Raw genomic sequence first — 16,789 nt, 5'->3', positions numbered from 1 at the left:
AACGACGTTAGCTGTTTAGTAGAGCATGTTTGAAAACGCTGTCCATATGCCTCCAATATATATCAAGGAGTGCCTTGCGCACGCTTCTGACTCAGTTGGGCGATATTTCTCTGTGCTTTTTTTTCGATGGCCTTCCCAATTAAACACGCGCTCTTCAGACCCTATTCGGTATCGCTTACCCTCGACATCTTGGCATTTTAAAGTACACCGCATGCTTGTCTGCCGGATTGTAACTGCTTTCATGTTTGCGTTCCAGTCATAGGTGTTCAGGAGCAGGCGTGCGCCGCTATCGTCGGCAACCCTTTGCGGTGGGTGGATGGGGCGACCATCAGCCGTTATCGAAGTTTGAAGCTCTTTCGTTTGTTCGTGTCTGAAGTGGCCACCGATTTGCATCACACTGCCCCTACTTTGCATATATTTTGGTTTTTTCTCTTTTTCTTTTTCCCCTATCTTCTGAGAACACTTCGAAGCACTACCGCCTAACTTGAAATGAAGCGATGACTGCACTTCTCTGCTTTATAGTTTTCTTTCAGACGGCAAGTATAAACAGGGGCGCGCACCAGCATTAGGAGATGACGTCCCTACTAACCCCTTTAAAACTAACAGGCGAAGGATGGCACGGCGTCTTTGACAAAGATAGGTCTTCCTATCAAAACTTCGGCCAGTCTGTCTGAGGCATTTGCACGGTCCACCATGATTATCCCTCTCTACTGTTCTATGGAAATAAATATAGACAATGTAGGCCGCATAGGTACACAACACTTGATTAGGAAGTACTTGTTCTGTTTCAAAACACGTACAACTGAAGCAAAGCATTGTGAGAAATACTACACTTCAGTGCTCAGCCAAGTGTCCTCTTTGCTGCGAACAACAAATCGCATACAAATAAATATTGTTTACTCTTGCCCATGCAGTCTTGTGCTGGAGTTTAAGCCTAAAACTCAAATGATTCGATATTACGGGTGAAAACGGTGTCGGAAAAATAATTTAGGGGTAGACACGCAGCCAGACGGCACGTCCAGATAGTGTACGGCTCTTTCCTTGTGTCGCAGCGCCCCCAGCGCAACCGCGGCTGGCGCATGTACTACAGAAGACAGTGATTGAATACGTATTGGATCCTGGGGAGGCGATGACCTCCTAAAGCGCCTTATCTGCGGGCCACACTCATGACGGGCTCGGCAGCTTAAGCGCGATGGCTAGGTCATAAGCCCTCTGAATGGCTCGAAGTTGGTCATCATTGAGGGGACTCGTAGCTGCTTGTGTAGAGCTCGTAAAGGCGTTGCGTCGTCAAAACTCAGCGTTAGAACTATAATCTTTTTTTAATTGGGAGCATTTTATAGTGGCACCAACTCGTAGATCCAGCGTCGTCGACCCCACCACACATGCTCGCGTTTCGCGTCTCGTGCCGCATGCTCGCGTCTGGTGTCACGTATCTCAAGAACAGCGGTATGCGTTCTTAGCTCTGGTCGCTGGGGTGCACCATTTATAAATAAAATACCATGAGGTGAAAAAAACACACGTTAGCCGCATCGCACTTGGTTTTTTAAAGTGGCCTTGCGGCACTTTTACGACAAATTTATCACCGGAAAACGTGTAGTAATGATTGCTGAGGCGAATCCAACAAGAAACATGCCAATCGAATTTCAGAACTTCAGCAAACACTTACGAGAAACGTTTCCTTTTGTATTTCACTAGCCTGCTAATGTCAAAGGCCGCTTCTAATTACTGCACGCGTCTCATGAAAGCACACCGGAAATGTCCCCTCAGGGTGTGCTTCACATGGTACCTCGCTTCAGCTTTTTTGACAGCGTCGTTAGCATGGTTACCACGAAGGTCGTGCATCAATTAGCCGACACATCTACGGTGCCAGTGCGTAAGATACACTAATACAATTTCGGCGGGGACTATTCTCGGCCTGCATGAAAGACGGCGTCCGCCGCATGTCACATTTCTTGGCTCGCTCATAAATGCCAGGCATACGTGGAAGGCATAGCACAGTCACAGCAAAAGCTAAAAGAGCGGCCTTTCAGAGCATTTTCCAAACACTAATTGGGTAACTTCGGCAAGCCCACTTGCAAGGTACCTACTATGGCATCAGTTGTAATGATTATTTCTTGCTAGTAGACAAGCGTTTGCAATGTTATATTTAGTCATTCTTTTGAGAAGCGTTGTATTTGCAAGGAATTTAGTACCGATTTTTAGTGCAGTGGCTGACGACCATAAGGACTCACGCCTAAACTGGGTGTGCACCACATTTAATAGTTGATCAAAAACAACCTTTCGTATTGGGTTTGAGCATTCGACTACTTACTCGTAACGCTATTCGTATCGTGTGACGCCTAGTTGTTGTTTCGCTGCTCTAAAGTGCTTCATTACTCATACTAACGCGATTACTTTCCCGACATCGAGCCTACATAAAGCAAAGTTGCGAGAAGTTCCAAGCACTGGCGTGGCTCAGTGTTGGACCATTGGGCTGGCCCACACAGGACTCGGGTTCGAGCCCCACTGTGTCCTTGGTGCTAGGTTTCTTTTTGTCATTTCACGACAGTGGTTACACACACCGGCGGTGGTGGCAGCGGCGGTGCACCAGTATGGCGCCGCGCGTGACCCAAGTTTCGATCTCATAACAGTTTTCGCTGTAAAACGTGGCATGCGTATTCACCACTAGTTGCTAGCGCGTTCGCTGAACAAATATTGTGTTCGTTGTTTTGAAATACATCATTTAGAATGAGAATTCATTTCTTTCTTAGAAAGTGTAAAAAGAGTTTTTGCTGTTATTATTATTCACTCGTATAGCCTAGCTACCACCATGTAAATCTTGTGTGCTATTTGTCGCGTCAAACCAATCAATAGCTAACTGTCCTTGACGTGGCGTCGCATGTCATCACTTCCTATACAAATATTGCCTATTTGTGTCACCGTACTTCAAAATGAAGGTGGTATGTAACATGAATAAAAAATGATACCAGCTATGCTTTCAGCACTGCCACTTGCGCAAGGTTATCTGCCCATTTCACAGTACAAGAAGATTCGGTGAAGAACACTTGTCTAATTTCTGCAAAGAGGCCCTGCAACGCTTTTTGAGCATGTTCAGAAAACGCTTCCGATTGGTACTTCAGGCCCACGAAAACAGGCGAGCCAAAAATTATCACGCAGCACGCAGCCAGGAATTCAAAATAAATTACCGGAGTCAGTTAAAAAATGCTCTCCCTTTTTTCGACAAAAGTCGAAAAACACTAAAATCACTCGTGGAAGGCAACCTATCAGCCATTGGCTGATTTGAACATAGCGTGCTTGGTCTTTACAGGAATCGACCCGGGAGGCCGCGGCTTGTCAACGCGTGCGTTTAGCGAAGGTTTAGCGAGCTTGAGCCGCAGTGTTATGAATACAGTGAACTAGTATATTGTCACGGGGTCGTGACGTGGCCGAAGACAGGAGACTTCGTGTTGGGATTTTAACTGTTTATTTGGGCGAACCTGTGCCGGTAAACAGAAAGTCCAATTACAGCAGCAGTCTCGCACAGATAGCAGTCTCAGACTGATAGCGGCGAACAGAGCGTCGGCCTTCGATCAACTACTGACAAGCGGCGAAGCGCGTCGGCGATTATACTCCCGCCGTCGAATGTTCTAGTGCTATCGCTGGCGGCGGCGTGCGTTCCAGAACAATCTGTACCATTCGCACAGTGGGCGTGATCTTATCGAAATGATCTACTACAGTCCGGAACCCTCTAGAAAACTGCAGGCGCGGTTCGCGCTGAGAATCGTGTGGTGTTTTGGGACGATAACAAAAACTTGGGAAATGGAACGTGGCATTGCCCCCCTCTGAAAAAGGCATCGTCTCGATGCTTTAACTAAAGATGAAGGTACAATAATAATGCAAGAAAGTACAATGAATAAATTACGATACAACAACAATACAAAAAAACTCTGTTTCAGTTTGTTAACGCGCATGAAACGGCTTGAGGCGTGCGACATGGACGATGTCAGGTCGCGATCGGCGTCATTGAGAGTTCGTGATGCCGTCGGGGACAACCTCGTAATCAAGTGGGCCGAGACGTCGAACCACCCTGTACGGTCCGAAGTACCGTCGCAGAAGCTTTTCACTTAGTCCACGTCGGCGTATCGGCGTCGACACCCAAACACGTTCACCGGGCTGGTATTCCACGAAGCGTCGTCGAAGGTTGTAACGGTGGCTGTCGGCCGTCTGTTGATTCTTGATACGGAGCCGCGCAAGTTGTCGGGCTTCTTCGGCGCGATGAAGGTACTCGCTCACATCGAGGTTTTCTTCGTCGGTGACGTTGGGTAACATGGCATCGAGCGTCGTTGCCGGGCTCCTTCCGTAGACCAATTTGTATGGAGATATCTGCGTCGTCTCCTGCACCGCCGTGTTGTATGTGAAGGTCACATACGGAAGAATGGCATCCCACGTCTTGTGTTCGACATCGACGTACATTGACAGCATGTCGGCGATCGTCTTGTTAAGCCGCTCGGTGAGGCCGTTGGTCTGTGGGTGGTACGCTGTCATGCGGCGGTGGTTTGTTTGGCTGTATGCCAAGATCGTTTGAGTTAAGTCGGCAGTGAATGCCGTTCCTCTGTCGGTGATAAGGACCTCCGGGGCGCCGTTACGTAGGACGATATTTTCGACAAAGAACTTAGCTACCTCGGATGCACTGCCTTTTGACAGGGATTTTGTCTCGGCGTAGCGGGTGAGGTAGTCGGTGGCTACCACGATCCACTTGTTTCCGAAAGCCGACGTCGGGAACGGCCCCAATAGGTCCATACCAATCTGCTGGAAAGGTCGGCAAGGTGGATCAATTGGCTGCAGAAGTCCCGCTGGCCTTGTCGGCGGTGTCTTGCGTCGCTGACAGTCCCGGCATGTCCTCACATAACGAGTGACGTCGGTGGTAAGACGTGGCCAGTAGTACCTTTCTTGTATCCTCGCGAGCGTGCGAGAAACACCGAGGTGCCCTGCCGTCGGATCGTCGTGCAGGGCCTGCAGGAGTTCTGGTCGCAGAGCTGAAGGCACCACAAGGAGATACTTAGCCCGAAGCGGTGAAAAGTTTTTCTTTTGTAGAAGATCGTTTCGTAGAAAAAACGACGCAAGTGCGCGCTTGAATACCTTTGGGACTTCGGCGGTCCTGCCTTCGAGGTATTCTATTAGGGCCTTAAGTTCCGGGTCGGCCCGCTGTCGTTCAGCGAAGTCGTCGGTAGTTATCGTTTCCAAGAAGTAGTCGTCATCCGGGTCGTCGGGTGGTGGTTGGTCGACAGGCGCACGAGAGAGACAGTCGGCGTCGGAGTGTTTTTTGCCGGACTTGTAAATGACAGTAATGTCATATTCTTGAAGTCTGAGGCTCCATCGTGCGAGGCGACCGGAAGGGTCCTTCAAAGTGGCTAGCCAACACAAGGCGTGGTGGTCGCTCACAACTTTGAAGGGCCTGCCGTAGAGGTATGGGCGAAATTTCGACGTAGCCCAGATGATGGCGAGGCACTCCTTTTCTGTTGTGGAATAATATGCTTCTGCTTTGGACAGCGATCGGCTGGCGTAACTAATAACCCTTTCAAGTCCGTCAGCCCTCTGCACAAGAACGGCGCCAAGACCTACGCTGCTTGCGTCAGTATGTATTTCTGTTTCGGCGAATTCGTCGAAATGGGCAAGTAACGGAGGCGTCTGGAGGCGAAGTTTAAGCTCCTGGAAAGCGTGTTCCTGTGGCGTTTCCCACTTGAACTCCACGTCGGCCTTGGTAAGATTAGTGAGAGGATCGGCGATGCGGGCGAAGTTTTTCACGAACCGCCTATAATAGGCGCACAGGCCCAGAAATCGGCGCACGGCTTTCTTGTCAGTGGGCGGCGGGAATTCGGCGATGGCGGCTGTTTTCCGTGGATCAGGACGAACTCCAGACTTGCTGATAACGTGCCCCAGAAACAAGAGCTCCTCATACGCGAATCTGCACTTTTCTGGTTTCAGTGTGAGTCCGGAAGTCTTGATGCCTTGAAGTACAGCTTGAAGGCGCCGAAGATGCTCGTCGAAACTCGAGGAAAACACGACGACGTCGTCCAAGTACACAAGGCAAGTCTGCCACTTCAATCCTGCCAGTACTGTATCCATAACGCGTTGAAAAGTTGCAGGCGCTGAGCAAAGGCCGAAGGGCATCACCTTAAACTCGAAGAGGCCGTCCGGTGTTATAAACGCCGTCTTCTCTCGGTCTCTTTCGTCGACTTGGATTTGCCAATAGCCAGTCTTGAGGTCCATTGACGAAAAGTACTTGGCGTTATGGAGCCGATCAAGTGCGTCGTCTATTTGTGGGAGAGGATACACGTCCTTTCTTGTGATTTTGTTCAGGCGGCCATAATCGACGCAGAAACGTAGGGTCCCATTCTTTTTTTTCACTAACACCACGGGGGATGCCCATGGACTCTTGGACGGCTGGATAAAGTGATCCCCGCAGCATTTCATCAACTTGTCTCTTGATGGCCTCACGTTCTCGCGTCGAAACCCTGTTCGGACTCTGACGGAGTGGTCTGGCATTTTCTTCGGTTATGATGCGATGTTTCGTGATTGGGGTCTGCCGAATTTTCGATGACGATGAAAAGCAATCTTCGTATTGCAGGAGCAGGGCCTTGAGCTGTTCTTGCTTATCGTTCAGAAGTCTGGGTTTGACGTCGAAAGCTATGGGAGGGGCTTGGTGCCTCTGAGCAGGTTCCGGAAAATCGGCGAGGGCGAAAGCACTGGTGGCTTCGACAATTTCTTCGATGTATGCGACCGTTGTTCCTTTGTTCACATGTTTGTAGTCATTGCTGAAATTCGTTAGCATAACCGTTGCTTTGCCTCCCCGCAGCTCTGCAATTCCTCTTGCGACGCAAATATTTCGGGTGACCAACAGATGCTGACTGCCTTCAACGACGCCTTTGAAGTCAGGTGATTCAGGAGCGCCGACTGAAATAATGACGCTTGAGCGAGGCGGAATGGTGACTTGTTCTTCCAGCACATTCAAGGCATGGTGTCCAGACGGCGTGCGCGACGGTAGTGCTTCTTCTGTGGATAACGTTATCGACTTTGTTTTTAGGTTGATGACAGCACCATGAAGGCATAAGAAGTCCATGCCAAGGATGACATCTCTCGAGCAACGCTGTAGGACTACGAAGTCTGTAGGATAAATACGGCCGTTAATGGTGACTCTCGCTGTGCAGATTCCTGCAGGCGTTACGAGATGACCTCCGGCTGTGCGGATTTCAGGGCCTTTCCAAGCTGTCCTAACTTTCTTTAACTTCGCGGCGAACGACCCACTGATGACAGAATAGTCGACTCCAGTATCGACGAGAGCGGTCACACTGTGGCCGTCGATAAGAACGTCGAGGTCGCTAATTCGCCGTCTCGCATTACAGTTAGGGCGTGGCGTCGGGTCACGGCTGCGTCGGCTTGTTCCGCTGCTTCCCTGTTGTGTCGTCCGGCCACCTTCGGTAAGTGAGCTTTCGCCGTCAGGGCTTTGCCTGTTTGGCGTTGTGTTCGGAAAGCTCCGTCGCGGCGTCGTCGTCGGAGGAGGATCTTCGGTAGTTCGTCGCACAGCAACCGCACCTCCACCGGTTGCTGCCCTTAGTTTCCCGGATACGGGCTAGGAGACCGGCCCCGCGTTGGGCCAGAGTACTGTCGGTGGTGCGGTGACGTGCGGTGGCTGGGCGACGGCGAACGCGAAGGGCTTCGTGGTGTCCACCGAGTTCCTGTCAGGTAGTCGGCGATGTCACGTGGTCGTTCTCCTGGCTGTGGACGTGGTGCGTTGACGGCGAAGCCACGCAGTCCAATCTGTCGGTACTGGCAATGGCGGTATGTGTGTCCGGCCTCGCCGCAGTGGTAGCAGAGCGGGCGATGGTCAGGGGTGCGCCAGACGTCAGTCTTCCTCGGTGCACTGCGCTGGGCCGCTGGCGAACGGTATGACGTCGGTGGGGGTGGTGGCGGCGGTGGCGTCTGTCGACGGAAGTGCGATGGGGCGGCGTTTTGGCGTGGACGGGGAGGAGCGTTGTGGCGCAGTGCAGCGGCGTAGCTCATAGCTTCCGGCTCGGGCAGCGGTGCGTGGGGAATTTGAAGCGATTGCCGAACTTCTTCTCGCACAATGTCGGCGATCGAATCCACTTGAGGCTGTGCCGAAGGCAACAGCTTGCGCAGCTCTTCCCGCACGATCGCTCGGATCGTTTCACGCAGGTCTCCGTAGTTACTGACTTGAGCAGCAGCGCAGTCTGCAGTCAGGCGACGATTATACTGTCTGGTGCGCATGTCCAGGGTCTTTTCAATAGTGGTCGCTTCGGCTACGAATTCTTGGACGGTTTTCGGTGGGTTTCTCATCAGCCCCGCGAAGAGCTCCTGTTTGACCCCTCGCATGAGGAAACGAACTTTCTTTTCCTCAGGCATGTCTGGGTCAGCGTGACGGAATAGGCGGGTCATCTCCTCTGTGAAAATTTCAACCTTTTCGTTTGGTAGCTGAACCCGGGTCTCGAGTAGAGCAGCGGCCCTCTCTTTGCGAGCGACGCTTGCGAACGTTTGAAGAAATGCGCCGCAGAAGACATCCCACGTTCGGAGCGTGGACTCCCGATTCTCTAGCCAGGTCCTTGCAGTGTCTTCCAGGTAGAAGTACACACGACGGAGCTTTTCTTCATTGTCCCAGTGGTTGAGGGCGGCCACACGGTCGTATGTTTCTAGCCAGGTTTCCGGGTCTTCGAACGATGACCCATGGAAAATTGGTGGTTCCCTGGGTTGATGCATGACCATCGTGGGCTGGGACGCTGCGGTTGTCATTGTCGCTGCAGTCGCGGTCATGGCTTTGGTCTTCCGCGGCTTGTCGTGTAGAAGCCCGTACTCCGGTGGTAGCCCTTGCTGTCGGCGGCTTCTTCGCTGCTTCTGGTTGGCGTCGGTGTCTTCTCCGCGACGTGGGCTGGGTTCACGGCTTGACGGGGGCGTGCGGTACATGAACGAAGCAGCACCTCCACCAGATGTCACGGGGTCGTGACGTGGCCGAAGACAGGAGACTTCGTGTTGGGATTTTAACTGTTTATTTGGGCGAACCTGTGCCGGTAAACAGAAAGTCCAATTACAGCAGCAGTCTCGCACAGATAGCAGTCTCAGACTGATAGCGGCGAACGGAGCGTCGGCCTTCGATCAACTACTGACAAGCGGCGAAGCGCGTCGGCAGTTATACTCCCGCCGTCGAATGTTCTAGTGCTATCGCTGGCGGCGGCGTGCGTTCCAGAACAATCTGTACCATTCGCACAGTGGGCGTGATCTTATCGAAATGATCTACTACAGTCCGGAACCCTCTAGAAAACTGCAGGCGCGGTTCGCGCTGAGAATCGTGTGGTGCTTTGGGACGATAACAAAAACTTGGGAAATAGAACGTGGCATTATACCATGAACACGAGGTAGTTAACGGTGGGAAGTAGACACGAAGAGCAAGCCGTAAGAAAGAGTGCGTGTGCCACCTCTCGTTTAGTCCTTGGAATGTCCGATGAATGGCGGTGATTCTATATGCGGAATATATGATAAAAGATGCGAGATGGTGGTACTTAGAGTGTTGACTAGATGGACGAACGGACACGCAGACAGATGCATGGACGGACACATGTATGGCTGCACGGACGGATGAATGCATGGACAGACGCACGGGCGGATGCATGGACGAACGCAGGGATGGACGTAAGATGGACATGGGGACGCACGAACAGATGCACTCACGGATGGGCGGATGGACGCATGGACGGTAACACAGACGAACGAATGAACGATTGAAATCATGAATGAATGGAGGGACGGATGCTTCGCCCCACTCTCCATCATTCACCCCGTGGATATGTTGGCATTTTTTTGTGTTATAATCACGGATTTTTTTCTTTTTTTAGGCTAATATCACGCCCATTTGTGATGAACCTAATGTTCATGAACTGCCGTTACAACATTATGCCTTTGTCCTGTGTGTCGTGGCGCACATAACATACATGACATGATTTCGTGTTATGAACTGTCATGTATATTTTCTTTATGCTCGTATCATACCATGTCCGTATTGGTATACAAGAAGCTCACAAAACGGCCCTTTTAGCTTCCTGACCATGTCTCCCAAGTCATAGTGTATATCAAAAACATATAATGAGTTTTACGTAATTAGTCGTCCTTTACGTTTTTCATATGGTTTCGTCATGACATGTCAAATTAAGTACTCGTCAACATTATTTATCGGCTCGGCCACGAGAGCACAAAAACCTACAGAGCCAGTGATATACAGACCCATAGATACGCTCTAAACGCCCTTATTTCACTGTCATATGGTTCATGCGTAACTTAGTGGTTAATTTATTTGCCGCCAATAGTATATGTGAAAGCCTTATCACCAGGAAGGATAAACTGAGCCAAATTTGCGCGCATTTCGCTGAAAGCGATTCCTCTCTGCGTGCCAGGCTATGCCAGTGAACGCGAATGTTTGAACCATTATGGAGTCGATAAAAGCAATGTCTCAACCATGTTCTGGAAAAGCACGTCGAGACACCCGATAAACCTCCATGTCGCAGTGCCCCCCCCCCCTTCCCCGCACGAAACTGCGGCCGGTGCATGTACTAAAGCCGGACATTGTCTGGACACTCCGTCGGCGTGGGCGGGAAATGCCAACACCTAAATAATTTTTTTGTACAGTGCTACTGATACAAAGAAGCGGTGTGGTATAATTAGGGTGATACTGATGCCCCACAGCTAAGCCACAGCAATGTCATTCTCTATTGACTAGGTAACCGATATTTGATAAAGTTGATGATGGTGTTTTCACTTGGCGCAAGGAACATCGCGACTAAAGAAGACGAAACGAAAAGTTTAAATAAAGTTATTTTGTGGTGTCAATGAAGACAATGTGCTCGAATCACGGCGAATTTCAGTGCCACATACAAATGGCTGATGCTACGTATCTGCCTACCAGAAAAATTCTATAGGGACAAAAAACAGCGAGCGAGTTTAGCGTACTTGTGAAATACCATTTCGCAATCCCGAAAACACCCCCCTTCCCACGACACGATGCATTGTAAAAAAAGAAAACGCGCGAAAAGGAAATGCGAGTGGAGACGCCATCTTGAGATTTCCGCCCCAAGCACGTCAAGTCTAAAATTTTGAAATTTTCTACTAGGTCTTACACAGCTTTTCATAAAAAAACATTGTAGTACATTGTCCTCTGTGGGTTTTATACATCTCGCATTCGACGAAGTTTCAGGGAGTTTCATCAAGCCAATGCCATAAAAAACAGAAAAAAAACTGCTTTACGACAATTTTGATATCCCGCCATGAATTTGGCCCAAAATTGAAAAATGAGACTTCAACCTTTATGCTCTACAGTCTACTGTCCTATGGTAGTGAAAGACATGCCATTAAAGTTCTCACTGTGCAATTTAATAAAGAAAAGAAAGTCGTTGTTTTTCTTTAGTGCCCCTTGAAAAGTTGTGCAACATATAAAAACCTTACTTCAGCAATGCCCGTTATTTGGCGTCCGTTAGGACCACCTCCTCGGGAGCTCGTCGTGCATGGCTGACCAAGAGAGCCATTTCCGGGAGTGTCCGGAAGGTTGTCCGGATACGTGGGAGTGTACCAACGGCCACCCATGCCAAAGGACACTGCTAACGCACTGGTAGCCGCGTGCTCCTTCTTGAGTTTCACCATAGCTGATACAACTCTAACCTGGTTTGAAAAAAAAAAGGTACGTCGTAAGAGAGCTCATATTTTGGTTAATCATTGGCTTTTGTTTTTATTGGCGCCTTGGTTTTTTCAGTCACGAGAGGAATTGATTTCACGGAGAACGTGCGCAGCTACTATGTAGAACTTTTTTGTAAAATCAAAGCTGCAGAGAGCGTTACAACAGAAGGCGACAACAGTACCACAAGCACGAACATTTGTAAAGTGAGGTTTCTTCTCATAGCCTCAAAGGCCTGCGAGAGTTGACCAGATAACATAGTTTTTGAAAATTGAAATGAATGTTTTAGGGCACAATAGTCAAGCAAAGCTCTTGAGCCCCAATGTGCCCTAAACTAAATCGGGTGCGCAGAGTGGAATAAAATAGTTAAAAATATTGAAACACACATGTTTTGACATTGTTTCAATAGTGTACACCGGCGAAATTCGTTTGGACCATTCCATCGGTACTTTCCAGTAGTGTTTGGTCAACACATGTCAATTGAACCGATTGAATACGTTCGCTTAGTCATGCATCACCGACTTCACTCTGTCTTTTCACAATGTGAACAAAACCGATGTTTTAGCCTTTTCTTTCAGACTTTTTTGGAACAATTTTTCGCATGTGCTTGACAGATTTTCTTGAAATTTTACTCTGGGGTCCCATACCGTCGTGATTCCTTGAACAGCACGAGGCGAGGAAGCTGAAGTACAACAAAAAAAGAGTTCAGGGCAAGAGAGAGATACGTGCGTGGGAGATGTTTGTTGAAACCTAACAAGACACGAGGCCAGAACCACCTAACAAACAATAAATAACACATTAAAAAGATGAATGACACACATGTCCGTACTTTGGAGAGCGGAGTTCAAAATCATGTTTTTTGGCTGCCCAGAGAACCAACCCCGTAATAGTAGGACTCAGCATTACTTTCCGTCGTGAAAGCGACCTGTCGTGTGCTAGGGCACATGCCTTCAGGCTTTTAAGAATAAAGTTTTCTCAAACCAAGCCAGGAAAATTATCTTCATAATGCAGACATGCGTGGCTTGTACCTACGACAGAAAAAAAACATAGCAGTGCAGTGTTGCTTTGCCCTGCGCAGTTAGCAGAACTTGCGTTCTTCCCATCTGTTCTATACTTTGATCAGTGAAACATTCACTGTGGATTCATTCGAATCCGGAGTGTCTTTCTTCTACGCATGACTGAGAAGGGCAGGGCAGGAGCACAGCCCGACTGCGAAGACTCGAACTCAAAGGCGTGTTCTTCTGGCAGGATCTAATCTTGAAGAGGCTATTTCTCCCCGGCAGTGAACACTTTATTATGTCAGTCACACACGTAACAAATTCCCTGGCCACTGCACATTTTGAACTCAGTTTGCAGACACTCCCGCGTTGGTGTCAGCGTTGGTGTATGCGTCGGCGTTGCTCGTTTTGAGTGAAAAGTTATCAAGTTATCCGTGACCGGAAAACACATATGCATGCAATGACAAATAAATATTTTATCTACGTCTTCATGTAAGCATCTAAACCGGGCCGCTTGCGTGGCAAGCAGTTAATCGGCCAGATAGCCGTGCATGAGATCGAAAACGCAGTTCAAAAAATTGCTCTTGTTAAAAAATTGGGCGTAAGCTTCGCCTCTTAGAGTTGAACGCGATAGCGAAACCCGGCCCCTAGTGCACCCTTCGATTGCTAAGTGCTTACTTATTCATATGTTTTGTTACATACACGTACACGCAAGCACACAAACGCGCACAGAGTAGATTGGACCAGCGCGAGCTATTATCGTCGAATGGGCTTGTTTTCGTCGTGACACCTGTCGAACAAATTGCGATAAAGGAGTCTTGAAAAACTTTTATTAACCATTCAATGAATTCACTAGAAGAGCTTATTGCCTCACAAATTCAGAGCCGCAACATTTTTAGGAATCCGTTCAGTGCGAGTGGAGTTTCTAAAGTTTGTCGCATGCTGCAATTGCATTATCTCTTCTGTCGCCATGACAAAATCGCTGAAAGCTAAGCAGGGAGAGGTGGCAGGACAAAGAAACTACCGCACCTCTTGACCTTGAGCACTTTTTTCTTCAAATGAGCGGCTTTTCAGTGTGATCACAGGCACGCGTGGACAAGTAGCGGCATCCCGCAGCTATCTCGGTATCTCGATTGTTCAATCACAGACGCACAGGCGATTTTTCGCTCACAACCAGCGGAACCGACGCCGGCGGTGTGTTTTCTGTGACACAAGCTCTTTAACGCCTCATGTTAAAATGATGAAAAAATAACGTTCAGTCTTTACGAACACACGCATCCTGTATATAGGCTTCCCAATAGTACAAGTAAGATCGCAGTAATAGTGCTTGGTACAAGCGCACTTCACCATTGTACATCAGGACATGTGATTGTTATAACGACTTCGTGGTGCAAACACAGGTTACAAAGGACATCCACGTTACTGTGCGTACGGCCATAAGGTCACCTAATGGATGAATAACATTTCAAGGGCTTGATTTTTTGTTGTTTTAGGTATGCTACCTATTCTACACTTCAGAATTTAGGCATATGCGAAAGCATCACTCACACTAGACTTTTCGACTTTATCGAATACATAGGAGTAGTGCAGGATTAAAACTGCTCGAGTGACATTATCCAACAAGAAGTATGCACTGAGTGGTTGAAGTGCGCACAATATAGGGACGAGATATCGCTATCGCGTTCAGCTCTAAAGGCGACTCTTTCAACTAGTATTGTTTCCAACTTGTTTTGTTCATCACTTTCTTTCACCAGCCGACTGTTCATGGTTTCGCATTCGCGAACCACTTGCGCCATGTCAGCACATCGGCAGACACGGTATAGGGCGCGTCGCTCCTCACTGATGATAGTGGCTGTTTTTCGGGAGTCGTTAAAACTGCAGGATTAAATTGAACAAGTAAGGTAAATTGAATAAAAGCCACAACCCCCCCCCCCCATCGAAACTGAAACGTGAAGCTATTTGTGTAATATATAGTGAATAATCATATTTAGGGCATCATGCCTGAATTTCCATATCAGCACTCCTGGGCCCATAATAACACTACTACACTCCTTAACGGAGCTTCAAGTTTACCTATCAACCCAAGCACACTGCGTCGTAACTTACCGTATAAAGGTATTCAGCAAAAATGTTTTCATTGATAAGTGCGTCAGGTCGTATTCAATTAGGCTCAGTGACAAAGAATTAATGTATCGAAGTAGACAGACAGACAGACAGACAGACAGACAGACAGACAGACAGACAGACAGACAGACAGACAGACAGACAGACAGACAGACAGACAGATAGATAGATAGATAGATAGATAGATAGATAGATAGATAGATAGATAGATAGATAGATAGATAGATAGATAGATAGATAGATAGATAGATAGATAGATAGATAGATAGATAGATAGATAGATAGATAGATAGATAGATAGATAGATAGATAGATAGATAGATAGATAGGCAACATACCAAACGAACGGGATACGAGGTGTTCAGAAGAGAGGGCTCTAGTAGCTGTTCACTGTGAAGTACTGGAGGCACCATGCGGCAGTCTTTTGTTCCGTAGTCAGTATAGCTTGTGTATCCGATGGCCACGAGCATATCGACGGGATAGCTTCTGCAAATCGAGAAATATATACTCCTGTCCGCAGATGTTAGAACTTCAGGGAACTTTACGATTTCTGTTAAAATGAACGCTAGCTTTTAAAATGATCTCTGTAACCATATGTGGTGCACATACAAATTAAATGAAAGTAGAAGCTCATCAAACGTCATCATCACATAAAGCGTCCGTTATGCTCCTCTGTAGAACAAGTGAGCGCAGGTACCATCTTGATAGATGGTACCTGCACCTCCCGCCAAGGACTCCCGCCAAGCTATCAGCTGGCGGGTGTCCTTATAGCTGCGACTCCCGCCAAGCTATCAGGTACCATCTTTATAGAATATTTCCCGTTTCTACACAATATAGTGTCTCACTGCCTCCCATTTTTTTTCGATTTACAGCCTAAGCGATAAAGCAATTCGAGAGATGTTAATAAATTACCGTTGACAGTGTGAACACAATACACCGGCCTTGGAAGTGAGCGCAAAAGGCCCAGGTAGGCAGGCGCCATCCCGCGAGTCTTACCATTGGGTGAATAATGATATAAAGTAACACTTTCTATGCATTCCACGTGATCGGCTCCAGTATTACCATCTTCTATTCAAGCACCAGGAAAGGATGTTGCATAATTTCTGAACACAATGTAGCCTTGAAAACACCTTTTTTATGTCATGAAGGGATGTTTAGGAGACAGACAATTTCTTTGTACCAGTAAATCAAAATTTGACGACACAAAAAGTAGCATCGTCTTTCATGAAGACGCTAAGATAACGAGAAAACGCAGAAATATAAAACGGAGGTGGCGACGCCACTTTTGAGCTCCCTCACTAGCCGCTGCAAAACCAGGCATATTGAAAGCCTCTGTCAGGACCTACGTAATTGTTTGTCGCTAAAGATGCTTCATGCTGAGTTGTACGGATCACATTGTTCAAGATAACGAGTTACCAAAGCTCCATCAAACGAATGCGGGGAAAATGCGCATAAAGTCTTCAAATGTAGTGACGCCACACTGACGCTAACATGCTGTACTTACGGTGAATTTTACAGGGATCGTTGTCGCCTTCTCGTTTAGTAAGTATCATATGATGGCGACATCATTGAGAATGCAGTGTAAAATATATTCTTTCCTAGAAATTGATTGAAAATACACTTGAGCTTCCGTTCAAATGAAAGTTCTCCTGAATAAACTTATTACAGCATTCTTTATCTGTACAAAACACAGAACAAAAAGACACAGTCTTCGTTTTGCCTGTTCTTTGTTTTGTGTGCTCGAAAGAAAAGTACAACGTGAATACACACCTGCTCACCAAGCTATCAGTTTTCTTGATTGAAAGTGACGATAATTTATAAGTTTATCGATAGTGTGTGAAAATGAAGTGGAGGAAGCTGTACCGTATGTGACGTGACACTGAAAAATGTGTGGCTTAGCTTGGTTACACCCGGCTATTCAAGCCAAAGTTGTTTACTTGGTTATGCTTGTTCACTCTCA

The 16,789-nt window shown here is 47.8% G+C and overlaps 1 protein-coding gene and 1 long non-coding RNA gene across 2 annotated transcripts in view; one reads left to right on the top strand and one right to left on the bottom strand.

Moving 5' to 3' along the window:
• The window catches only part of LOC119169464 (uncharacterized), a 96,538-nt gene that overhangs the window by 10,682 nt on the left and 69,067 nt on the right, over window positions 1-16,789 (bottom strand). The window contains exons 9-10 of the mRNA XM_037420526.2: window positions 15,168-15,315; window positions 11,482-11,694 (exon numbers count right to left, since the gene is read on the bottom strand). Of these exons, the coding sequence (XP_037276423.2) occupies window positions 11,482-11,694; window positions 15,168-15,315 (361 nt within the window). The remainder of the gene's footprint in view (window positions 1-11,481; window positions 11,695-15,167; window positions 15,316-16,789) is intronic.
• Window positions 1-16,789, top strand: part of LOC142796281 (uncharacterized) — a 75,269-nt gene that overhangs the window by 36,045 nt on the left and 22,435 nt on the right. The gene's annotated exons all lie outside the window — the stretch shown is intronic.

Source organism: Rhipicephalus microplus, chromosome 2 (assembly GCF_043290135.1).
Source record: "Rhipicephalus microplus isolate Deutch F79 chromosome 2, USDA_Rmic, whole genome shotgun sequence".
Taxonomy (NCBI): domain Eukaryota; kingdom Metazoa; phylum Arthropoda; class Arachnida; order Ixodida; family Ixodidae; genus Rhipicephalus; species Rhipicephalus microplus.
The sequence above is the reverse complement of the archived record's forward strand: the minus strand, read 5'-3'. Positions and strand labels throughout refer to the sequence as shown.